This window comes from Talaromyces rugulosus, chromosome I (genome assembly GCF_013368755.1).
Source record: "Talaromyces rugulosus chromosome I, complete sequence".
In the NCBI taxonomy this organism is placed as follows: domain Eukaryota; kingdom Fungi; phylum Ascomycota; class Eurotiomycetes; order Eurotiales; family Trichocomaceae; genus Talaromyces; species Talaromyces rugulosus.
The window spans coordinates 6,386,624-6,411,204 of NC_049561.1; the positions used below are offsets into that span (position 1 = coordinate 6,386,624).

Consider the following 24,581-nt stretch of genomic DNA (forward strand, 5'->3'; position numbering starts at 1 on the left):
GATAACTAACCCAGGGTTATATATCAAAAGAGAAATGCTAAACGATGAGTGATTCAAAACGCAACATCAGTATGATTGCCAGGCCTTCTGTTGTGTGAGGTCTTAGAGAGAGAGAGAGAAAGAGGAAGAGCCGCTCGAGCCAGGCACGCCCGTTTGACACCGCCCCCCACCGCCATATGGCTGTTAATTGGTATCTAGCACCTGTCGGTGAACTTCTGCCTAAATCCTATTGTTTTCTTAGACCTTTTGACTTGTCTAATAATATTTGCAAGTGTACAACTAGTTTCACACTAAACAAATACAAACTCGAAGTCGGAATTCTGCTATCTAGAGAGCTGGAAACGTATTATTTATACACATATTATTAAAACTACTACAATATTACTTATAAAGATATTCAAGGTAAAATAAAATTGTGCCTATGCAGGTAGAAAAAAAAGAATCTTACCATTTCTTGCAACCATTAAATCAAACATGAAATATTTATAATTGCTCAGCACATGCAAACAAAACGTAAACCTTTCTAAATGCTTCGAACAGTCATCCCATAGACTAGCACAACAGGATCCAAAGGATATCAAACTAATATCAACTCAATAGACGCTCCTTAAAAATTCGACCCAACTATCCCCTCAATCCCTCCCATGACAGAACCGGCCAAAACACCAACACCAACTATGCCACCATCGCTAACTTCTCGTAGAAAAATACTCTTTCCACCATCCTGCGGGCCACCATGTACAAGTAACCGGTCAATTTGCCGCTGCATATTGTCCTTGTAATGCGGATAATTCTGGATCACACCACCGCAAAAGGCGACCACAAGTTCCTCGGGTCCGTTGTTCCAGCCGCGGCGAGATGAGGTCAATGTCGATTTGCTTTCTCCTTCTTTTGGCGAGGGAGTAGTAGCAGTAGTAGTGGCGTTGGTGTTCTCCGCTTGATTACCATCTGGGTTCTTCAGCTGGATTTCTCCCGTGCATGACAGCAGTCCAACAGTGGCTGCAGCAATCAGCGCGGTAGATCGCGTTTGTACGGCTGCCGCCACTGTTCGAAGTATCCCAGCCTTTTCAGCGTTCCATATCCATCCCTTTGTCGACGGGAGACGGTGCGTGAGCTCTGCTGCAAGAGACTCGTCGTCGCGACCCGACGGCGCAGCCGAAGCGACATTCAGGGACAGGAAATCCGTCGTCAAGCCGTCGGCCTCGAGCAACCGCCATGGCAAAACATCTCTATCTGTATTTAGAACGCTGGTAAAATAATCAAGCACAATTACTCGGACCAGCTCCCCGACGTATCGACCGCCAACCATGTATTCCAACGGTTGGAAACCGGGTCGCTGGGAACGCGCTTCGACTTCCTTGTCCCACCGAGTCACTAGCTTCATGTCAAGCACTGGCATGCTAGAACGCCGCAGTGTCCATTCTGTGCTGACCAAAGTCTCCGCTGCAGACGGGTTTTGGGCACGGATAAAGTCTGTTTTGGATGTATGCAGGTCGGACAGTTTCATCGGCACGGTGGCGTTGCATCCGGCACCCACCATTAGGCCCATGACGACGCGGCTGTTGGGTAGAGATTTGATGCTGTATGCCAAAGAAGCAAACGTGGCAACAGTGTCGTTGGTCATGGCTGCAATTCTGAGTTTGGGGAGAGAGAAATGTCTTCTTCTCTTTGCCGTTCTCGATCTTGTTGGTTGCGCTTCGGATTCTGATTCTGATCCATTTTCTTCATCTGTTGTAGGAGGGCGGATATGGCATTCGTATCCATCCAAAAGTGCCTGACGCAGGTTGAGGTCTGATTCTAGGCCGAATCCTTTTCCGGTTGGCATCAGAATTGCTTCGTCGAGAGATTTTTGCCTAGCTTGTCAGAATACCCCTGAAACTACCTTTCAAAGACAGGCAAAACCTACATAATTGGGAAACAAAACGCAATCCCCGTCACCAACTCTCTCGTTGAAGTGTCCGTTTCACTCTCGTTCCTCATACTATCCTGCACCACCTCGGCAATACAATTCCCAATCCACGAAAACAAATCCTTTGCATGGCCTATTTTTAACCTCTCGTCAATAGGCCATGCCTTTTCTAGCGTCCGCCGGACTCGGTTTCGATCAGGCTGAATCCTGCCATTATTATGATGATTGCCACTGTTGGTACCGGTAGGAGACTGTCCGCCAGGTAACTCAATAAAACCGACGTGCAAATAGAACAATCCAACATACACAGCCAGATACCGACCTTTCTCCTGGCCCGTAGGCAAGTGCGTAACTGGAGTAGGGAAGAATTGCTCTAGAGAAGACGCGGCCAGAGTTTTGTACGTTTGAGATAGCTGATACGCGAGACGGTAAAGCGTTGGGTCGGGGAGAGTGAGGGGGGCGATAAAGTCTTGGAGAGAAGGTGGTTTTGTGCTTTTCTTGTCGGTCATTTCAGTGTATATGTGTATATGTACTTTTTTACAGTGCTGATTTCCATGTATTGATATTCATGTATGTGGTTGTTTGTCGCAGTGGTTTGATTGCGAGTTAGTGACATGCGGAGCAGGGATCCACCTGGGACTACGCTATTGGCTGGCGCTTCTACTTTTCGCTTAAGCCAATCAGACGGTAACAATATCTGATACTATGTCAACTAATTAATGAGATAGGGCTGGTTTTGATAGAACAATTAGTATTATTATTGAGATAGTTCAGCTGAAGTTTTCAAAAATTTTATAACTCATTGCATAACCTCGCTAACTGCTAGTATAGGTGACCAGATTGTTCAATGTAGCCTAGTACAACTTCCATTCAATTCTAAATCACAATGAATTTGCAACAAATTTTCTCGTACCCCAAATACCATGGTTGATCCTATCTACCCATGCAAGGGTTTCATTCGCAACACGTCAACTCCTCACAACTGGCCCCGCAATTAACCTGGCATGTCGATGCATCCGACGAACACGAAGTTTGAAGGGTTGCTGATTTCTCGGTAGTAGCAGTGGATGATACAACAAGTTCCGGTTGGACGGTAGCTGAATGAATACCATAGCTATGAAGGCATTCATTGATCGTGTTGGCAAGCCGAACAAAATCTGAAACCATGCAGTCAGACAGCAGAACGTGCACAGAAGCAAGCGATTTTTGCTGATTGAGGCGCCAGACGTGCAGTTCGTGGACTGATTTAACACCAGGGATCTATCATGGAATTAGCTTTTTTTTCTATTTTAGAGAAGTAAAGGAGAAACTGACGAGTTCAAGATCGTGTTGGACGTCACTTGGATCAACGCCGTTGGGAACGCTTCCTAGCAGAATCGTCCCGGACTTTTTAACTAATCACCATGTTAGCTATATTACATAACAACAAAGAAGCGAATATAAATAGACGAACCCAGTGGCAGCGAAGTGATAAATATCATAAACGAAATTGCCATGCTGACAGCTGGGTCTGCGTAGAACCGGCCACCGTAGTTGGCTAGCCAAATTACCAACGCTGAGATGATCACGCCCAGATTGTTCATTGCATCGCCGATGACGTGGATCAGTACGCCGAGCATACCGAGATCGTGGCCGTTTTTATTTGGCTGTTGTTGACCATGGCGATGATCTTTGTGGGCGGATGAATCCTGCGTCGATTAGAGCCGTTTTGTTAGCTTCCCAGATACAAGAAAGGCAGACCACGATTAACTTCAGATGTGCTATTTGTAACAACCTCCTCAAGATCAACAGTATTCGAAGGTATCGGCGTCCCGTGGTCGTGTTCTAAAGGCAAGTCAGCAGCATCCGGTATCAAAAGAAACCAAAACAAACCGTGAAGAAAGATAGCACTTATTATATTGAGAGCTAACCCAATACAACCAGTTATCAAGATGAGTTTTGGATTTTCGACTCCTGGGATCGTATAAGTATGGCTTCCAATAGTACCGTATGAGATACGCACGCTGCAACGATACGAACCGTTCAATCGACTGGAGGAATATGCTCACGCCAAGAGCTAGGAGAAAGACGCCGTTGAAAAATGCACCAAGAAGTTGGGCTCGTTGCCATCCGAAAGATAACTCCTTCGGGCAGTCTTTTCTGCTTGATATCTAGGTTCTGTCAGAATGGTAAATCTGGCCACACCATCGGAATTTACCTACCTGAAGAGCCACCAAGGCCACGATAAAACCGACTAGATCGTTGAGCTATTATTATTAGTATAGGCATGGAAATGATGTATTCGAAAGCATACGTAGTGAAAGGCGTCAGCAACAAGAGCGAGAGACTTTGTGTAGAATCCGACTGTCACACATAACATCAGTTCGGACGTAAAGCCAATTCAAATCCCGCAACAGTACCAGATATTTCTGCGAGGAAGAACGCCAGCGACACTCCGATCACCAGGTATAAACGTTGAACGCGAGATAGCCGGAACGCCATGTCGAGTTGATAGTTGGGGAGATGGTGAAATTGAAACTGAAAAATGATGTTGGATTCAACCTGCGCTTTTTTCTCCTTTTTTCTCAGCTGCTTTTTTCCAGCCGAGGCGGGCCTCAGCACTAGTTCTCCCGTGTCGTATGACTGATTATCAGGGCTTTTGTGGCCGGAAACACGTGAATCCGGTTTAATTTCGGCTGTTGAAAGGAAAATCCAAAAACCAATGAACCTTCTTAAATAGAAAAAATAACTGGCGGTGTGGCTTGGTTGTTGGTTGCTGGCAGAAAGTGTAAATAGCACGGTGGCAATTTCTCCGGACCAGGTTCCTTGGAACTAGAATACAACGGCGTTTGAATATCGCCTGGCTTGGTTTCCGAATTTTCCTAGTCGTCGGACAGGAGTAGAACGAGCGCATTGAAGGTGACAGCACTTCACATTTTGTGCAACGAGAGATCTCGGTTGTCGTATGTCGGTTGTTGTACTCCCTAGGCAAACGGGGCTGCCGCACGCTGATCCCTCTGCGTACTGAAAAGGACTCTGTCGACCTTTGTGGAAGATTCTCTGGCTAGCAGAGGAGTTGGTCATATCTCAAAAGAAGATTTGAACATAGTATTTGCGTTTCAGTTCTTCAAAATTCGCTAGGTAGCGAGCTTCTGCATCCTGCATAGACTGTCAGTAAGAAGCAGCGAATTGACGGCTGAACCACACCTCTGAGCTGTTGCATTTGCCCTGAAGAGACACAAACTTCCTAGGTAACGATTCCATCATGGTTCCATTTATTGCCAATCAGACTGAAGCCTGCCTGTGTCGCACCTAACCCCATCCACGTGGAAGTCCAGGAAAAAAAAGATCGCATATTCGTTTCACCGACCACAGACGGTCCCCGTATCGTATAGCGAGTAGTAGTATGAAGCTGTCACAACACCACGAGCCTGTAAAATACGCAGAAGACGGAGAAGATGACGTTGAAATAAGAAAAAACGGCAGATGGACTAGTAGAGCGAAAAACAGCAGGTGAACTCACATCGCGTTGATGTTGTTGCTGTTTCGGGCTAGAGCGTCCCCAAGGTCCTCGCCGGGTCCGCAGGGAAAACAACAATACAGTATCGGATTCAAGCATCGGGTTCTACAATTATTCGGAAATAATAGTAAATTGAGGGCTGGCAATCTCATACGATTTATCTATGCTTCAAAAATTCGTAGTTCGCTTTGTTGTTGACATTCATCATCTTCGCTTTAGAACCTCTGTCTGGTAATGGACCACTAGATCAACCCTTCCTGTTTCGATTTGACAATCTCCTTTTTCTTCTTGTAGTTCTCATCGCTACCGTCAATAACTCCGTTCTCCTCCAAGGTATCTAGCATCTCAAGCACGTAATCTTGGCAATTGTATCCCGGGTACTCGTTGTGTATTACTGCGGTTTTCGCAATCTTCACGGTGGTCTTGATTTTGGACTCCTCCATTTCACAGATATAAACTATTTTGGACAGGATTTCGGATTCATGCTCGTTGCCATGTCGCCTCTCGAACCGGTATTGGGTGGAAGAGCTCATGATGTTCAATACGTTTTTTTGCGTGTCTGTCGGGCCGTCGATGAAGAAGGCCCAGTGTTTGTACACGCCTTCGTCGTTGTAGATGGCGACATATAAGCTGACCGTGGTCATTTTCGAATAACAAATGCGTGTAATAAATGGAAAGTCTAGAAGATTCAATAAGGGGAACAAGTATGAGACGTAGTCCCATGTAACTGAGAGGAGCGGACCAAGGAATGAGCTATAAATTGATTGCGCATGGCAACTACTTCAAGGTTCCATTATACTCAATTTCAAAATGGAATGCATTATATTATATACTATCTGGTGGTTTTATGCCAAGTGATTAACTATAGCTGGTGTGACTGCCACAGAATCCCGCTTTTAGGCAACCGTGGGAGCCGTGACGGTACCAAGGTATTGAAACATAGTGATTGGAGAGAATGTTATTGTTCGATGACATGTCTTTGTTTCTAGCTAATTTAAATACTTGATCAGTGTATGATTTCCCTCTCGCTGAGAAAAAATGGTAGATTATCACACAGTGTTTGTTCAACCGATAACTAGAAAAGCTGCCAACAGCTCGTTCACCGAATCTTTGTGGCAAATCCAGAAAATTGCGAGCCGGAGTTATCACATTGGTGCAGAAGTATACAGTAGATATTTTGAATACCGCTATATTTCCTTAAAAAACTCTCTTCTTCCAGCATATTTTCATCATTTTGAAGGATGACTGGGAGACAAGTGTGCCGATATGCATATTCAATGCTGTGGATGTGCTAAACCATTGACGGATTAGTGCTTCTCATTTATGGGGCGCCAGCCGTCTCTCAACCAATTGTGATTCATTATATACTAAGCTTAAAACCTTATATATGCATTTAACAACACCTGCTTCTCTGCTATAACCAAGTTATTTTTTTGTGATGAAAGAAGAGTTAACACATAAGAATTTGTGATACAGTAGTTTTATTTTAATCTTCACAGATTTAACGGCATTTTGCAACAATTTAAAGCGATGTCATTGGTCCAAGAGACGATCAATAAAGGGTACTCCATTGCAGTATATCAGTATTGAATCCTGTCAGTATATGTGAATTGATGATTCTAAAACACAGCTTACACCAGTAAAGAATTTCTTTGGGCTTCACAGATACTAAAACCTCACCTTCCTCTTCCTACATGCAACTTTTCCTCCAGCATCATCTATGTAGGATTTAATGAAAGTAGCAAAAAAGAGATCGCTATCTCTTCTTCAGTTGTTTCTGAATCTTTAGATCATTCATTTTTGTTCCTCTGTCGAAATCAACTCAAGATAATCAGAAGGAGGACTAGACAGGTAGACACATTAACACCAACGGCAATGCAAACGCAAGCGCCAGCGCTGACTCACGATATCGCCAATAAAGTTATGTGGGAGTGGTCTTTACCAGACCGTACCATTAAAATGGAGGACAGGTCGCTTACACCAGATTCTTTTGTCGGAGTAGACGAGCTTATCGACGAGAAAGGCATGCGGAAAACTTTTAACGGAGCAGTCCTCTGGAACCTTTAGCACTTGAATATCAATATCGACACAACTATCCCTTCACATACAGCCACTTCCTCATAGTCTATGGCCTTTCATGAGGACGAAGACGAAACTGATGATGCCTAAGAATTTATTGACCTAGTCTTTAGACACCGGGAAATTCTCTTATATGGGCGTCTACTGGCATGTTTTTCTTTCGAGGTTCGCACAAATGTCATGGCCTTTGGAGTGGGAGCTTTCGGAGTTAATTGGGTTGAGTGTATCATGGGGAGGGCATGTGGTTTTTGGTACATGCGGTCATCGGAAGTATTTTCAGATACAAGATTTGAATAGACTGGTGTTTTAGCACAATCGATATCATTACTTTCATTCAAAACTCGCTAATGCATCTATCCATGCTGGTATCATTAAACCGTTGACCGTATACCTGAAAATAACCCCAAAACAGTCTAAAAAATCAACGCGATAACCTCCCATTAATAAACCAATTCCCATTACCTGGCAGCGGTTTGTTGTCTTCGGACGCCTCAGACCGCTCCATCACGTATTCCACCTTTTTGCAAATACCATCCTGCAAAGGCATCTCACTTTCTCGGCTGTGATGGAGGGACAATCCGTTTTCTGGCCCCCCTGCAACACTTGTGCTGCCACTTCTACCCTCACTGCTACTTTCGCCGTATCCACTATTATGACCGGATAGTGCAGAATTGTGGTTTGTTCTCTCCGCGTCGAGGCTTCGCAAGTAAACACTTCCTCTTCGAGAACGGGACGCCGAGAAACCGCTGCCATGGGTGTGGTAGCTATTGCTATTCTGAGAAATTTTTGGCAGAAAACGGTCACGAAGACATGAAAAAATAAGTCCGTATATGAGATTTCCGCAGGCAGCGTTGGCGGCAATGATTCCGAGATGGAGTTCGACACTTTTTTTTGTTCAAGTCAGTATTTCTTTGTGGTGTAGCCGATTCTGGAAGAATAGTGAACTTACTTTGCCCATATTGCAGCTATGCAATAGTCGTCTACCAACCAACAAATTAGTTTCAATATCACACAAATATTTTGAAATGGAGAGGAAAACTTACATGTAAGATCCGTGGTGTTTGTGCCTAGTGATGAAGCTCTTACTAATGCACATGCTGTTGCTCTGTACGATGGAAATATTGTTAGCCAGTCTCTTGCAACTCGCTTCAAAAACAGCACATACACAAGACCCAAACTCATCAAACCACACAGCAAAATCTTATCCCTCATTGGCATTTGAATCCTGTAGAAGACGTAAATCGGCATAAGGGCGCAAATGAGGTCCGTAAGGGCAGAGTAGCCTGTCAACACGTTAGCGCAAACCCCCATTTCAACCGAGCTCAAAAAGGAGAAAACATGCCGACTTGTAGATAAATGGAATAAATCCTGATATCTGGATTCCAGCAAGTACCAGCCTGCGGATCCCAATACGTCTTAACCGGAGTACACTCTGCGAGAAGAACGATAACAGGCTCCAGATTCGTGAGCACAAGCCCAATCATTATCGCCCAGAGAACCCATTTTGTACGCAGCGTGGGTATGATACGGAGCAGAAGCGAGCAAATCGAGCATTTGAGCAGACAAAGGGTCGGAAACAGGATCACCTGAGTATACCACCCTTGCATGACGACCCAGGAATAATCAGTATCAGAGACTTCTGACCGGTGTTTCCCATTTCCGTGCTTCACGCTGGCAATCTGCAGTCCGCTGCGCGCGATGGTGAAAGCCGTCGCAATGGCGATTGTGTAATCGTCCCAGCCTAGAGAGCGTCGGTATGCTCGGGCGACACATCGCAGGATGGTGGTCAAGGCGCTGACTGCGGTGAACACGCTGGTCAGTATCAGAAAGGTCGATCCAATGTCGCCTGGGTTAGAGTCTTGGAGCGATTGATAGCGCGCATATCGCATGTGGTCCAATCTCGTCATCTGTATCGACATCGTCCGGTGTGTAGTTGAGTGGATCTATTATCCGCATTTCTTTTTCACTGTTGGCCGGGTTGAAAATCGTTCTTTGGGTACGTGGAAACGTTCATCGTTATAGATTAAGAAGTAACCGGATACCAAGAAAAATATGTATTGGAAATGGAAATTACAAAATAGGTTTAGACTGAAGAAGAATTTGACAGCATCGCCCGCCCCGTCATAGCCGGGCTTTTGCTTTTCAGATCGATTTTTGGAACCAGGGACACGCTTTTGAACTTTTGCCTCGATCGAGGACCCACGACCAGATGCCGGGAAGATTCCCATTCCGGCAATGATCGATGGCATTCTAATAGTTCTAATAGCCGTGATTAGACCAGGATTTTTTTTCCCGGTCAGCGACAGGCCACTAGAGCTCTAGTTTGAGCTTGGGTAAGACTTTAAGCTTTATAAAGCGTGCTGGACTATGGTCGAAACATAGAACCATGACTCGAAGAAGTGAATCTCGGAAGAGTTAGGGCGGCTTCAGTGCTTCAGTGTATTGGATCGGGTCCTCGTTAATTTCAATTCAGGGCTAGCAAAACTTGACTACGTACTCCGTTCCGTACTATATTTTCTAGTGCCAACGAGGTGGAACGGCGTAGTCCGAAAAGCTGACTCTGGAGTCTGGAGTCTGGATCTCTTCAGTATTCTCCGGCCGCCCCAGGTTGTATTATTCATCTCCACATTGCTCGGAAAATAGCCGTGTATATTTTTGGTTAAGGCAATCTATCCCATGGCATTGACTTTAGCTGCTAGTATTGGCCTTTTTCTGTTTCTCTTTATATCTCTATATTTTATTTTATTTTATTTCTTAGATTTATCAACCAAGTGTCAAAGATAAGCCCGGGTTCCGATGGCTATCTCGGTGCTCATTTTATCCACCTACATACTACATATTTGACAAGCGACCCACTGCTTGGCGATCGCAATAATACGTTAGTATACGTATTCTTGGAACAGGATACACGGCACAGTTCGTGGCTTGCGTATTCTTCGGAATCCCGAGCGAACTAGTTTAGTCTGAGGATGGCCAGTGCGAAAGTCAAAGTCTATACGGATAAGTTACATACAAGCCATGATCACAGTTATTGGTATTCAAATGTTATTGTATGAGCCAAGGCTCGCGAATCGTCCGATATCTCGTGTATGGCCATTCTTGAGTCATTGACGAGGCGACGGACAAGGTAAATTAGTTCCTATTGTCTTGCATGCATTCTACAATTGAAACATGAAATCCGGACTATAGGGAAGAGACTTGATAGTGTTCATTCTGAGAACGGCTACCGCACAGAGTACTCGGTACTCCGTACACTTTATCAATACTAGACAGGTTCTGCGATTGCCTTTTATTCCTCTGTTATTGGCGACGACTGATACTCGCAGTTGCTCAGTTTTGCAAAGGCGGGCGTCTGCTTCCATGCTAGTATTTTATTAGAGACAACTGATAGTTTTTGAAAGTTATCAAACTTTGCGAAAGTTGACGGACTATATTTTGGTTTAATGAAATCCGCATGTGATTCCTTTTTGATTATCTCTTGGTATTCAAAAAGGAATCGCATTATATTAATAATTGCGCGAAGAAATCATGGATTAGAGCCACACACACACCACGCCTATAGGGGTTGGCGTTTTAACCAAGTAACAATGGCCATATACACTCCTCCAGTAGATATAAGTAACTGTTTTTAAATGTAGATATTAAGGTATATACCCCAATGTGATACGCTGACTTTCCAAGCAGCCTATCAAGACAATCGATAAGGTGACCCTTATCATGATTGTAAGCCCATACTTTAAAATCCATACACTAGCAGGGGCTCCATGAAGATCCCCTTAATAGGTTGTGGTTGGAGAATAAAGTGACCTGGTTTATGTTTGTCACCGAGGTTGAGTGCTATGACTAGCTGAGAGTGGGAAGGGGTCCTCTTTTTAAATCTTTAGGACAAAAGATTTTTTGGCATATCAGTTCTTTACTATATCAGATTTTGGAAAAATGAAGTAATAAATTTGCCACAGCCATCCTTATCCAACACATGAAGACAAAGAAATAAAAGATAATGTGTTTGTTTCTATGTTTCCTACAACTTCTTAATTCCTTTATTGTCGGTGAACCTATCAATTGATGCTTTCCACATTAGTGTTTTCTTGGAGATAACCGCCAGTTTTTGACAGTTCTAACTCTAGTATTCTACTGATCTAACTACAAACAAGGTAGGTTCTAGAGTTTCAATTTAAATAGCTAATACCATACCGATTTTTGCAGGAACGTGGATACCGTTCGGCAACACCGTCAATGGCAACGTCAAGCGGCCTGGTAACAATCATACAACTAAAAGGTAATAATACCACTACTATTACTCCATCCACGGGTCTTCGGCGTTTATATAATGCTCGTACATATTTAAACTTTATAACCATTCTGCAACTAAATATTTAATTTATATAAAAAACTATATATATATCTCTCTCTTCTCTCTATCCATACTAAAATACTATGTGTCACATTTCTGATCAAGTCTTATTGATTTTCCGCGTTCCGGTCATCCAGGGGCCATAGTCCGCTTTTACTATGGGGGTTAATCTAAATTAATAATATAATAAATACAATTATGGCGCAGATGATCATGAAAAACATGAATAATAGTTAATGCATTAATAATAATACATAGTAACCCACTTAGGTAAAAAAATACGAACGGGGGAAACTCCGACTCGCACGGGTCCCCGTGTTACTACTAATAACAGCAGCGCTATAGATTAACTAGCGGTTACAACCGCGTTCATCGTAGCAGCGTGGCGCATGGTTTTCCAACTCCCTGGGGTGAATGTGTTACGACTGTCGCTTTGATTTCCGATTTCTTTTTGACAACTCCAGTTTTCTAAGATGGCGGTCTTCAGGTACCTGGTTGGGTTGTCAGCTACTATCTTGGCCTGGAACGGCGTCGCGGCGACATGCGAGGCTAATGGCAATAGTTATGACTTTGTAAGTTGGCTATTTACGCACTAAATACTTAAAATAAAAACTTTTCATTGGCTTATCGCACCATAGGTAGTGGTTGGGGGAGGCACAGCTGGCCTGGCCGTGGCATCTCGTTTGAGCGAGGCACTGACGAGCAACTGCATCCTCGTCCTCGAGGCCGGTCCTGAGGCCCCCGATGAGGAAAAGATCAATGTGCCCGGAATGAAAGGGTCGACAATTGGCACCGTCTACGACTGGAATTTCACAACGACTGCCCAGCCCTCGGTTGCCAATCGCTCCATAGCCCAAACCCGGGGCAAAGTGCTCGGTGGCAGTTCGGCTCTCAACCTCATGAGCTGGGACCGCGCTAGTTCTGTCGAGTATGATGTCTGGGAACAACTCGGTAATCCGGGCTGGAACTGGACGACGATGATCTCGGCTATGCTCAAGGCTGAGAACTTTCACAAATCCCCTTACTACGGCGACTCCGGTGTAGGGTTTGGTGGCCCAGTGGATACGATGATCAACGACTATGTGCCGGAGCAGCAGTACTCGTTCATCCCGACCTTGGAAAATCTGGGGGTTGCTGAGAACAATATCTCGCTGGGAGGGAATGCGATTGGCACAATGTTCCAGCCCTCAAACATTCGCTTTGCGGATCGCAAGCGCTCTTATAGTGCATACAACCCTGGCTACCCGTCTATCGCGGGATCGAATCTGGAAATCCGGACTGGTGTGACTGTGGCAAAGGTAAATTTTGACTCGAGCAAGAAAACGCTCGTTGCGACGGGCGTCACCCTGGACGACGGCTCTGTGGTAAACGCGACCAAAGAAGTGATTCTGTCTGCGGGCACGATCCAAAGTCCCGGCTTGCTCGAGGTATCCGGAATTGGGAACAAAACCGTACTCAGCGATGCCAAGATCCCACAACTGGTGAACCTTCCTGGGGTTGGTGAGAACTTTCAGGATCACCTGCGAGTGGAAGCTTCATACCGATTGAAGCCGGACTTCACCTCGTTTGACATTCTCAAGTTCAATACCACCTATGCTGCTGAGCAATTGGCCCTGTATGAGGATGGAAAACGCTCCATCTATGACTACACAGGCAGTGGGTATGCATTCGTCAGCCTTGCTCAAGCAACCGGTGACGATTTCTCTTCCCTCTATTCTATCGCTGAAAAGGACGCGGCGAAGCCGCTCACTTCTTCGCCTTTTGAACCGGTGCGGTCCAAGATTCTGCTCGATTATCTCAAAAAAGAAACCAAGGTGCCACACATCGAGGTTGTTTTCTCAGACGGCTATACCGGAGTGAAGGGCTACCCATCTTCGTCGTCCCCTCTTTACGGATCGTACTTTTTCACTTTACTTTGTGCCATGGAACATCCTTTTAGTTCTGGCTCCGTTCACGTCACTTCCCCCAATGTCTCTGTGGCGCCGACTATCAACCCGAATTACTTAGCGCAGGAATTCGACGTCCAGCAACTCATCGCAACCGCCAAGTACGCTCGGAAAGTCGCATCCACATCGCCACTGCACGACATCTGGGTTGATGAATACGAGCCCGGTGTCGACGTCGTCGCCAACGGAACGGGCTCTGCGGTCGACGCCCAATGGAGGGAGTATGTGCAGAACAGTGCACTTACCTTGTATCATCCTGTGGGAACATGTGCCATGCTGCCGCAGGACTTGCACGGTGTTGTAGACCCAAAGCTGGTTGTCTATGGCACTGAAAATCTCCGGGTTATCGATGCCAGCGTGATTCCTATCTTGATATCCGCGCACATCCAGACTGCAGTATACGGAATTGCGGAGAAAGGAGCCGCCATTATTGTTGAGAAATGGCGTTCATGATAGATGTTTCTGTCAACATGCAGTACCAGAGTAGATCTTTAGTGTAAATATCCCAGAACTGTTACTACTATTGTATGTCATACCTGATATTAGATATTTCGAGCATTGGATTGGCTCAAGACAATGTGTGTGGAGAACTTCTCGACCGCGTTTGATTAATAAAGCCGATTTTGACTGCGCGGGACACCTTACCTAAATAGGATATCGATTCCCGCTTAAAGCCGACTCCGCGGGCAACTCTTCGGCCTCGGACCTAATAAATCTACTGTGATTGGCCCTCATCCCGCAATCTGATAACGCCATTCCGCAATAGGCAATTCGGGCTCGGCGGATCTGATAATAGTCATGCCGATGCCGGCCTGCACGTGACTGGCACGCACGTCCCCACTCAACGTCACTTAGAAAGATGTTTTGCCACGGCCAGTCCAGTCCTCAATCCTGCAACCCAATTCTCGACAAAACACATCTCCGACTTTGTTGTTACCATCATCACACACAAACACACCAACACACACACATCATGAATCCCATCAGATCAGTTGCGCGAACAGCACACACGCTCTCGGTCCGGCCGACGCTGCGTGCTGCCCGGTCGCCGGCTCTTCCGGCTGTCAGCGTTCCTCTTCGTCGAAGCTATCATGAGAAAGATAAGTTGCTGTCTTGTCCTGGGTGACAAATGTTCGAAAGGCTAACCAACCCAAACTGCTCGATCACTACTCGAATCCACGAAATGGTTAGTGCGATTTTCCCTTTTTTTTGTCTCGATAACTGCGTTTTGTCGCAAAAAATATTTGTCTGCGAGAAGATGGACCCGGAAATGGTTCTCAATCATTCGGAAAACGAATGAGAACGCTCGATGAGCAGTGGACTACATTTCTTCCGGCGACTTTGATAACTTGATTTTGTTTTTGAAATACTTATATGCGCCACGACTGGGTTGCTAACATGTTTTATAGTCGGCTCTCTCGATCGCAAATCGGCCGATGTTGGATCCGGCCTAGTTGGAGCCCCTGCTGTATGTTCATTACTCTGTCATTTTCATCCTTTCTTAGAAGCTAACGTCTGATATAGTGCGGTGACGTCGTATGTTTCACGAAATCGATACTATTGACAAAATCTGACATTCTATAGATTCGTCTCGACATCCAGGTGGACGAAAAGACCGGCAAGATCACCAAATCCGCATTCAAGACATTTGGATGCGGAAGCGCCATTGCCTCAAGCTCATACCTCACCACACTGTTAGCAGGAAAGACTTGTACGTTCATCTACGAACCGCGTCATCTTCATTCCATAACTAATTCCCCCTACAGTGGAGGAAGCAGGAAATATTCAGAACACACAAATTGCAAACGAACTGTGTCTCCCACCCGTCAAGCTTCACTGCTCGCTTCTGGCCGAAGACGCCATTAAGGCTGCCATCAAGAACTACGAATCGAAACGACCAGCGGCCGCCGCCACGAACTTGGCCGACACCTCCAAGGCTTTCAAGGAGACCGCTGCCCAGATTTAATGAAAATTTTGAAACACCCTTTCCTTTCGTTCAAAAAGAGTCTTTAGTACAAATTATTATGGTTTAAAAGGCCACGGGCCTGGCTTGGGTATTTGTTTGTGCCGGAATGCCCATTTTCTTTTTCTTATACCTCGTGTCTGCTTTGAATAGCATGGGCTACATGATTCCATCTTTTTTTTTCATTCCTGCGTGCATTAATATGTAACTATTTATCATTTGGGTGTTAGTGAAGACAGAAATTGACGCCACTCAAATACAATTTATGTTCCAGCATATTTTCCATACTAACATATTAGTATCAATCTCGCTGATACTTCATACTTTCATCCTCCACTTCCATTGATACTCGAGGCAAGTCCACCGTGCCATCAGCAGTATCCCCAGCGTCAACACGAGAATACCGCCCAACCATACCACCAGGGCTTTTGAGCCGGCTTTGCCGAGCATCTCTCCAGCAACGGGTATGCTAATCAACGTACTACAAAAAAGTCAGCTTAGACCGAAAAAAAAAATAAAAAATGAAGAAGTCACCCACGCAAAGCTAACCAAAGCGTAACACGTCCCAAACCGCAGTCCGATTTCCTTAGTATCCGAAATCTGCCGTATACACACCGGCGCCAGACTGATAAACGACCCGGAAGCCAAGCCGTACAAACTACTAAACACATACAGAGCCGGTAGCGAGTGGCCAAACGGATAGAGAATCGAGAATATGAACAAAATAGCCATGGCAACGATGAGCATCAGCGTGTTGAGGCGGCCGTACCGGTCGGCGATGCGGCCTGCGATTAGACGGCCGAAAAGGGATGATCTGGTTTTAGTCAATGAATGAGTTTGCTTCTGCGTGATAAGGAGGGGAAAACAATACATGTTTAGCACGACGAGAAGATAAACGCTTGTGTCAGAAGAGAAGCCTTGGGATACAACGAACGTCGGATATAGGCCCATTAGAGAGAAGAATTCGAATTCCAAAACTAGGACCCAGGTTATTAGCATCATATGTTAGAAGAGCAGCATGAATGAATACTTACACCATGCGCCGGCACTCAACCAGGTAAATCTCATGTCTTTGAAGCACTTGAGATTGACCACCGCCTTCGATAGACTGTTTGGCAGCCTCGTTCTCACCATAAACGACCCCGCGGCACATATAACCCCGACAACAAAGGCCAGGATCCTGATTGTCCATTTAAAACCCACATTGGCAAAGCCAGCTCGCATTAAAAATGGAAACACGACACCGCCCAAACCAGCTCCAGCCAACGCCGTCCCTATCGCCATGCCGGCTCGGACATGAAACCAATGAGGAACACAGGACATGGCGACAGTACTAACAAGCGCCGCGCCAATGCCTCCCAGGACGCCAAAGCAGAGAAAAAAATGCCAGTATTTGGTGCATTCAGCGAAGAGAAACAGACTGAGAACTGTGATGACCGACCCGGCATAGACCAGCATTTTCGGCCCATGCGAGTCAAATAGTGGACCGATGAAGACCCCCAGCAGAAGAGCAACGAAGACAAAGACGCTGAAGATCCACCCGACTGCGGTGGTCGAGTAGGCAGCTAGCTGGTGCGTTTCGAGGTAGGATTGAATCACTCCGATCGAGTTCATGAGGCCGTACGAGCCCATGAGAAGGAGAAATGAGCCCATGACGACGAGCCATGATCGCAGGCCACCGTCCGGAAATGTCTCCGTAGTATCGGAAGACAGTAGTTCGACGGGGGAACCTGGTGTGCTATGCAGACGAATCGATCTGTCCTGCTGCTGAATGTTGGTTAATTCAACGAGCAGCTCATTGCGCTCCATATCGGTTGCGTTTCCTGCCGGAGAAGCATTTTCATCCGGCACGACATGAGGAATACTTTTGCGCAGCTCTGTTTGCTCTAATTCCATTTAGAAAATCTTGTCGTCTCTTGCTATAGTAGGTTGTGGGTTTGTCTACTCGGTCTCTTATGTTGAGTTGACTCTATTTATCCTTTTTCGCAATCTATTGCCTGTATTAGTAAAGTTTGTATGCTTGGAAACCATTGGTGCAAAAGCCGAACGCAGCAGCCAAAAAGCTACGGCCATGCACAACGGCACTCTTTGACACGGCGTATTGGGCCAATCAGTTCAAACCAAGAGCAAGCCCAATTTAGTTTCATGTTGGTCGATTAGTCTCGCGGTGTGTGGAAAAGGGCGCGGGGAAGGCCGACTGTCGGCGAGTGGACTGGGTGATAAGAGTATGAGTCACAGACAGTTGCATAATAATAATGTTAATCGGTTTGCGTAATAATTTATCAAAATGAGCTGATTTTCTACAGAACCTAACACTATTATACGCATACAATAAATTATGAGGGCCATTGTAATCAATGTCAGTGTCTTAATAACTCGAGTGAATTGAAGTCCACATTGATGGCATATGCCGCATATACTGTCGGTGTCATAATAATAGAATTGCAACTGAGAATGAATAAAACGAAATGCGGGCGAGTTGGTTATCGTTTTTCAAGATTGAGTCCTTCATAGAAGTTGGCTAGGACTAGCTAGCCAATCTATTAAACATTTGAATATATAGTATAACATACAATATCTTCGCCAATATATGCTTTTATATTATACGGCTAGCTTTATTCAATGTTAGATTTTGACTTAAGAAGTTTTTCTAATATGAGAGTTTTTCACCGAAGAAGAACAAATAGAGACCATTACTAACGCCAATTGGCACGTAAATGCTTCCTGTTTGCCTAGTCAACATCGAAATTCACATGTGCTATAATGCCCAACGTTAGACACACCCATTCTGCAATCTTATCTCGGAGTGTATTTATTGATCAACATCAAAGTTACGGAGAATATATAGAGTATGCAATGCTGCTGTCAGAGTCCGCAAATGGCAATTCAATCGAAATTACATAACAACGCATTGCTGAAGGTGTAGCTCCAAGTATCAACATTATTTTAGCTCCCTTATCTACAGGAGCAGCATCAAAAAAATATTTTATGAGCTCGATTCATCACGGACAATTGAAAACGTTACATATTTCTTCTCTTGGAAGTATAGAGAGGGTGAGGTTTACTACCATCAATATAAGAAATTACGTATTGCTAGTTACACCTTAGCCTGGAATTGTTCCACTATAGTAGCTCCGTGTTGATTTACTATTGTACTACCATCTGAGAATTCAATTATCGGCAAATAAAGATTTAAAGCCAAGTGAATTCCCCGTCGTTTCACCAGGCATCATACGATCAATTGGGATACCGCTGATGGGACACCTCGATATACTCGGAAGATTTCTTGGTCATGAAAAAATCAAGAAATCGGCAACATCTAGGATTTATGGCTAATAATCTCGTTCATATATACTTTTAAACAATTTCAATGAACATGTAAATACGTCGCGTATTCAAATCGCAGGGCTAAGACAGACCTTCTTCTTTCCTTGCCTCACAGCTATGCGTCTCAACCCAATCTCTAGACTGTAGTTTGCCGACAAAATATAACGGAATAGATAAATCAACACACCTGGAGCCAATAGTATAAAGCCGGGACTAAATCGATTGCATTTCTAGCATTCTTCTATCGGGCTAGGGGCTATTGCTTCGATGGCTTGAGTGGCACTTAGGACAGGTCAGATGACCCTGTTTGAAAAAAATCGGATGAGGCCACAATAAAAAGACCAATAAAATATAAAGAATGAACGCAGAGCGCATCAACTGAAAAGCCAAAGACCTAGTTCGCAGGTTCCACTTAGTTAGGCATGCAGGCAGTTTCTTTTTTCAAGACATGCCCAGGAATGTAAAATTAGGTTGTACAGAAACATAATAAACTACTGACAAGCTTTAAAGATAGTTTCAATTTAAGTGTGTGGTACATGGGTACACGTGCTGGGATTATTGAAATTTTGACGCAAGATCCTCGGCCGTTCCATGAATCGCTCTAGAATTTACCGCCAACTGATTGATACACCTGGTAGCGGGTGACATTTGAATAGAAATATTCCGAGAGGATGCACAGCTGCATTGTTTCCTTGGTTCTGTAAGAAATTTGTTCTGCTCGAGAAAGTTCCGATGCGACTATGTGCTGAACTGCAGAGTAACGTGGAAGGGTTGCAAACGGTTATAGAATTTTTGAGTTGTAGTTATGATAAAAAAAGAACCCGAACTTTCTCCTGATAGGGAAGAAACGCTAATGCTAATATTTCAGAATGGTTTGGTTTGTCTGCACAGTGTTGCACAGGAATTCTGCAAGGAATAACCTGCAATCGATAGCAACTTATCAGCTTATCAAGTTAAATTTTGATTGAGGCAGACATATTATAAGAATCCAAGTGGGCAAATCGGATTCCTGATATTTTTTAAGGATTGTGGAGCTGAGCTATTAAGGCGCATTCCAGTCCAGTGAATGTAGTAGTAGTGCTTAGGGCAAGGCGGTCCCATAACGGAACCTACCCTAAATCCACCTCAAAGTAAGGGTCTTGCCTCATCCATATCAGGGTAGTGCGTGGTTATTGATGGTTTTCATTGCAAATGGTGTTTCCAAAGGCGTTGTTTATCTTTTGCGCCGAACCTGTTCGTGGTGTTCAATAAAGTGTTGTACGGTGTTAGGTTACATAGCATTGGAAAGGCGAACAGTCTTACCTGCCAAGGACAACAGCAGTTTAACGAATATTTACAGCTAAAAACAACCATTGGAATAAATCACGGATCATGACATTGATGTTAAACTGTGGAAAAGACTCCTCTGGAACACGCCACAATCTAGTCTCCTTTTTTCCACCCAGTATCTTGTGACCAAGTTTGAAGGTTGAGCCAGGAGACACGACATTTGAAGTGAGCCATTATCCACCGTAATTTTTCTTTGTGGGTCGGTTTCCACGAAGGAGTTACTGGTATTGCGAATGAAACTGCAACATCTGCGGATACTCGGCCTATTTTCAGAGATTTTAGACTGTACTGTGCATAATTTTTGGTGGATGCTAGATAAGTTATATCGATTGATATCGAATCATATCTCTCACATTCTCTACTAATAATGCGCCACAAATGAGAGGACAAGTGTAACACTTGTGGCTTCGAAGCTCTCAGAGATGTATATAATAACCGGTCGAAATTGATCAGTTGGGGATGAAAAGAAAACCGTTTTTCAACCAAAGCTATTAGGACTATACCGAAGCCAAAATGAAGAACAATATGGATGCAGGCTGGTTTTATTCTCGCAGCCAAGTCGTCCGTTATTTTTCTACACGCTTGTCCAGTCTCGTGCCTCCCAAAACCAAAGTGCGCAATCCCATCAGTATCCTCCGTGAACTGTCCAAGCAACAATGGCTGCTTTTCGCTTGTGGATTTCTTGCAAGGGCTTGGGATTCTTTTGATTATTATTCCGTGTCAATGACATTGACAGAACTGGGCACAGCCTTTGATACAGATAACAAGTCGCTTTCCTGGGTTAGTCCTCTTCCAGCTTGTTTAATTTTCTCTAGTAATTAACACGAGCATTCATTGGATTAGGCTCTGACTATTACGATGATGCTTCGACCTATTGGGGCTATTATCTCCGGTATTTTTTCCGATAGATATGGTCGAAAGTGGCCGTTAATTATCAACCTCGCCATGCTCATAATTTTGGAAATGGCGTCCGGTTTCTGCAATACTCTACCTCAATTCCTAGGCGTGAGGTCAATATATGGGATTGTTATGGGAGGTGAATACTCTTGCTTGCCGCTACACTGTCTAGGAGATATTGTAGCTGACAACAGACAATACAGGCATATTCGGACCGGCGGCATCGACCGCTTTAGAAGATCTTCCCTACGATGCCCGAGGTGTTCTTTCCGGACTATTTGAGCTCAGCTCGGCGCTGGGAAACCTCCTCGCCGCAGCAGTATACTGCGCTCTCGTACCTACAACACCTCACGGATGGCGAAGTCTATACTGGTTTGGTGCTGGTCCTCCAATGTTTATCATCGCCTTCCGTTGGTGGCTACCAGAGACAAACTACTTTCAGGTTGTAAAAGCCGAGCGCGAGGCAAAGGCCCTTCGAGTCACCTCATCGGCAGAAAATCAAAACACCACTCCTTTGAAGGTCTTTGCAAAAGATGCTGGCAAAGCATTCAAAGAAAACTGGGTCTTGCTCCTTTATATCGTTTTCCTCTTGGCCGGTTTTGCCTCTTGCGCTCATGGCAGTGCCGACTTTTACCCGACGTTCCTCAAAAACCAGGTCCAGCTAAACACAAAGCAAACAACGATAATTACTATTGCTGGCCAACTTGGGGCCTTCGTCGGCGGTGTCACAATGGGATATATCAGTTCATTCTTCGGGCGTCGGTTGGTTATGATCACCGCCTGTATTTTTGGCGCGGCTCTTATCCCCGCATACGTTCTACCTCGAAGCATGTCATTGACAGCGAGTGCCTTTTTCCAACAGTTCTTTGTCGGAGGTGTTCTTGGCCCTATCCCCATTCATCTTCTAGAACTTTCACCGCAAGCTATACGCAGCCTGATAGTAGGACTAGTGTACCAGCTTGGTAACCTTGCGGCCTCTGCAACCCCAACTATCCAGGCTGTCATTGGCGAAAATTTCCCTCTGCCGCCCGCGAAAAATGGCGTGGAGAGGGTCGATTACAGCATTGCGATCGCCATTTTCATGGCTGCTGGGTGGTCTTACATGCTTTTTTTCCTGGTACTGGGGCCTGAAATGTCTCACGAGGAAAGAAAACAAGAGGCCGAAGCTGCAATCAGCCGGGAAAAGATCATGAAGGATCAATTGGAGTTGGCACAGATTGAGAAGACCGGTGTTATCGAGGGGCAGGCTGTCGACTGGGAAGATAAAAACGTCAAGGAACCCAGGGTAAAATGTGTCGAGTGTTCCCCCTGACCTGTAATTTGCGCAAAATTTTGATAGATACAAATAAGTTGATATTGGAAGGTCGTGCTATTTGGGATAGCATAGTTGATAATAGTAACGTATTAAATCACTTGCAGAATTCAACATGGATCTTTTTAATTGTTCTCTTAGAGAAGACTGCGTTCTTGTCACAAATGGACGCGGTTGCTCTGGATCAACCGGCCATGAAACGCTTACCTAGCATAGGATTTTTTCAGACATGTAGTCTATTATGGACCGAGTTGTCTAGCTCGTAGGCGAATGCATATGGGAATCGGATTTCGAAAAGAATCTTGATCCTGACGGTAATATGGGTATGTTCATTGGAACAAATGTGGACCCGCCATCGAGAGTAAAACCGGTGTATTTGAGCCCCGGCGTGACTTCATTCTCGGATGATAAAGCTCCGTTGTTCTAGAATAGAACGAATTCATTGATCTGCGTAAAGTACTAATAATGCGTTCAATGAAATAAGGTTGTCTGTCGGCCCGCTCAGCTCGCGAGGCCCGACCGAGGCCCCACTGGATTCGCAGGTATTTCCAGATCAAGTTTAGCGCCAGGGCTTTCTAACCCATTTGTCATCGATTTCCTATGAATGAACTGTGGTTTCTAAGCGACCATCTAGATATATTTGTCATGTGAGGTGTCCTAAAGACTCTGCAGTCATCGTAGAAAAGTCTATAAAAGCTGGGCCTGGCCCTGCGTGAGTATGTGTTTATCAATATCTTTCCTAAATATCTTCATTCCATACAATCATCTTCACATCTGAAAAAGCGAAAATGTCCCATCAAATCAAGCCAATTAAAATTTACGGTCAGGCACCAAGCCCAAATCCCTTCAAAGTCATCATTCTCCTAAAAGAGCTTGGCCTTCCCTATGAAGAGGTCCCAGTGCCTTACTCGGAGATCAAGAAGCCTGATTACGTCGCTCTGAACCCCAATGGACGGCTGCCCACCATCTACGATCCCAATAGTGACTTAACTCTATGGGAGTCAGGGGCCATTATCGAATACCTCACTGAGCGATACGATACCGAGAACCGTCTCAGCTTCCCGGCTGGCACCCCGGAATACTACCATGCCAAGCAGTGGCTGTCATATCAAATGTCTGGACAAGGACCGTATTACGGACAGTTGGCCTGGTTCGTCAAATTCCATGACGAAAAGATCCCCAGTGCGATTGCCCGATACGCGAATGAAATCAATCGTGTAACGGGTGTCTTGGACAGTTATTTGGCCAAGCAGAAGGAGGAATATGCCGATAGTTTGGGAGATGGGCCATGGCTGGTTGGCGGCAAGTTGACTTATGTTGATCTTGCTTGGCTCCCATGGCAAAGACTAGCAGATATGTTTACCACCAAGGAACAGTATGACGACGAGAAATATCCACATGCCAAAGAGTGGTATACCAAATTGTTAAATCGCAAGTCCGTTACTGATGCTATTAATGAGACGCCCGCTCATTAATCTTGAGATTGGTGACTACATGTATTCAGAGTTGATGCGTGTTTTTGATTTGTATGCTGGGAAACCTACCGCAAGAGAATGAGTTGGTGTATGTAAGCAGTGCTATATTCAATACAGAGTAGTAACCCATTTTATTAAAATACTTCTTCCTTAATTTTATCTCCAATCACGCAATATTCCATTTATATTTTAGGGCTTATATTTTGTTTATAGGTAGTACGCTCTGTCGAAGTGTAGGAAACCTGCAGGAAGTAACAGTGTTCCATTATTGGCAAGCCAAGAAAAACGTCTGTTCTAACCGTGAACAAGACTAGCGAAGAGTTTCAAGATGTTCCCCTGAAATAGTTAAGACGGCTGCCATATAGACAAGATTACCGATACTCCGCATCTCACATAGTTTAATTGAGCTTAACGCCACGGGAACATTGCACCCCGCATAATTTCTCGTTTCTACGTAGTAAAGTTTCAACTGCCGTTTACAAATACGCTAA

At 44.8% G+C, this 24,581-nt stretch overlaps 7 protein-coding genes across 7 annotated transcripts; 3 read left to right on the top strand and 4 right to left on the bottom strand.

The window, feature by feature from the left end:
* Positions 1-607: 607 nt before the first annotated feature.
* TRUGW13939_02182 (uncharacterized protein) lies at positions 608-4,390 on the bottom strand (the record flags this gene model as incomplete). The annotated part of the gene is made up of 11 exons (XM_035485376.1): positions 608-1,853; positions 1,907-2,441; positions 2,875-3,169; positions 3,224-3,303; positions 3,363-3,578; positions 3,650-3,733; positions 3,782-3,862; positions 3,912-4,059; positions 4,111-4,155; positions 4,203-4,252; positions 4,309-4,390. The coding sequence occupies 11 exons, from the start codon at positions 4,388-4,390 to the stop codon at positions 608-610; spliced, it is 2,862 nt and encodes a 953-aa protein (XP_035341269.1).
* A 1,260-nt stretch (positions 4,391-5,650) lies between these two features.
* Positions 5,651-6,052, bottom strand: TRUGW13939_02183 (uncharacterized protein; the record flags this gene model as incomplete). The annotated part of the gene is made up of 1 exon (XM_035485377.1): positions 5,651-6,052. One exon carries the CDS (start codon positions 6,050-6,052, stop codon positions 5,651-5,653), a length of 402 nt encoding a protein of 133 aa, XP_035341270.1.
* A 1,856-nt stretch (positions 6,053-7,908) lies between these two features.
* Positions 7,909-9,406, bottom strand: TRUGW13939_02184 (uncharacterized protein; the record flags this gene model as incomplete). Its single annotated transcript, XM_035485378.1, has 5 exons — positions 7,909-8,371; positions 8,437-8,467; positions 8,531-8,592; positions 8,653-8,770; positions 8,881-9,406. 5 exons carry the CDS (start codon positions 9,404-9,406, stop codon positions 7,909-7,911), a joined length of 1,200 nt encoding a protein of 399 aa, XP_035341271.1.
* A 2,908-nt stretch (positions 9,407-12,314) lies between these two features.
* TRUGW13939_02185 (uncharacterized protein) lies at positions 12,315-15,753 on the top strand (the record flags this gene model as incomplete). Its single annotated transcript, XM_035485379.1, has 6 exons — positions 12,315-12,413; positions 12,480-14,232; positions 15,197-15,255; positions 15,312-15,323; positions 15,372-15,498; positions 15,554-15,753. The coding sequence occupies 6 exons, from the start codon at positions 12,315-12,317 to the stop codon at positions 15,751-15,753; spliced, it is 2,250 nt and encodes a 749-aa protein (XP_035341272.1).
* Positions 15,754-16,068: 315 nt separating this feature from the next.
* TRUGW13939_02186 (uncharacterized protein) lies at positions 16,069-17,646 on the bottom strand (the record flags this gene model as incomplete). Its single annotated transcript, XM_035485380.1, has 4 exons — positions 16,069-16,231; positions 16,289-16,564; positions 16,622-16,727; positions 16,785-17,646. The coding sequence occupies 4 exons, from the start codon at positions 17,644-17,646 to the stop codon at positions 16,069-16,071; spliced, it is 1,407 nt and encodes a 468-aa protein (XP_035341273.1).
* A 3,273-nt stretch (positions 17,647-20,919) lies between these two features.
* On the top strand, positions 20,920-22,615 carry TRUGW13939_02187 (uncharacterized protein; the record flags this gene model as incomplete). The annotated part of the gene is made up of 3 exons (XM_035485381.1): positions 20,920-21,186; positions 21,250-21,442; positions 21,507-22,615. The coding sequence occupies 3 exons, from the start codon at positions 20,920-20,922 to the stop codon at positions 22,613-22,615; spliced, it is 1,569 nt and encodes a 522-aa protein (XP_035341274.1).
* A 788-nt stretch (positions 22,616-23,403) lies between these two features.
* TRUGW13939_02188 (uncharacterized protein) lies at positions 23,404-24,090 on the top strand (the record flags this gene model as incomplete). The annotated part of the gene is made up of 1 exon (XM_035485382.1): positions 23,404-24,090. The coding sequence occupies one exon, from the start codon at positions 23,404-23,406 to the stop codon at positions 24,088-24,090; it is 687 nt and encodes a 228-aa protein (XP_035341275.1).
* Between the last annotated feature and the right edge of the window lie 491 nt (positions 24,091-24,581).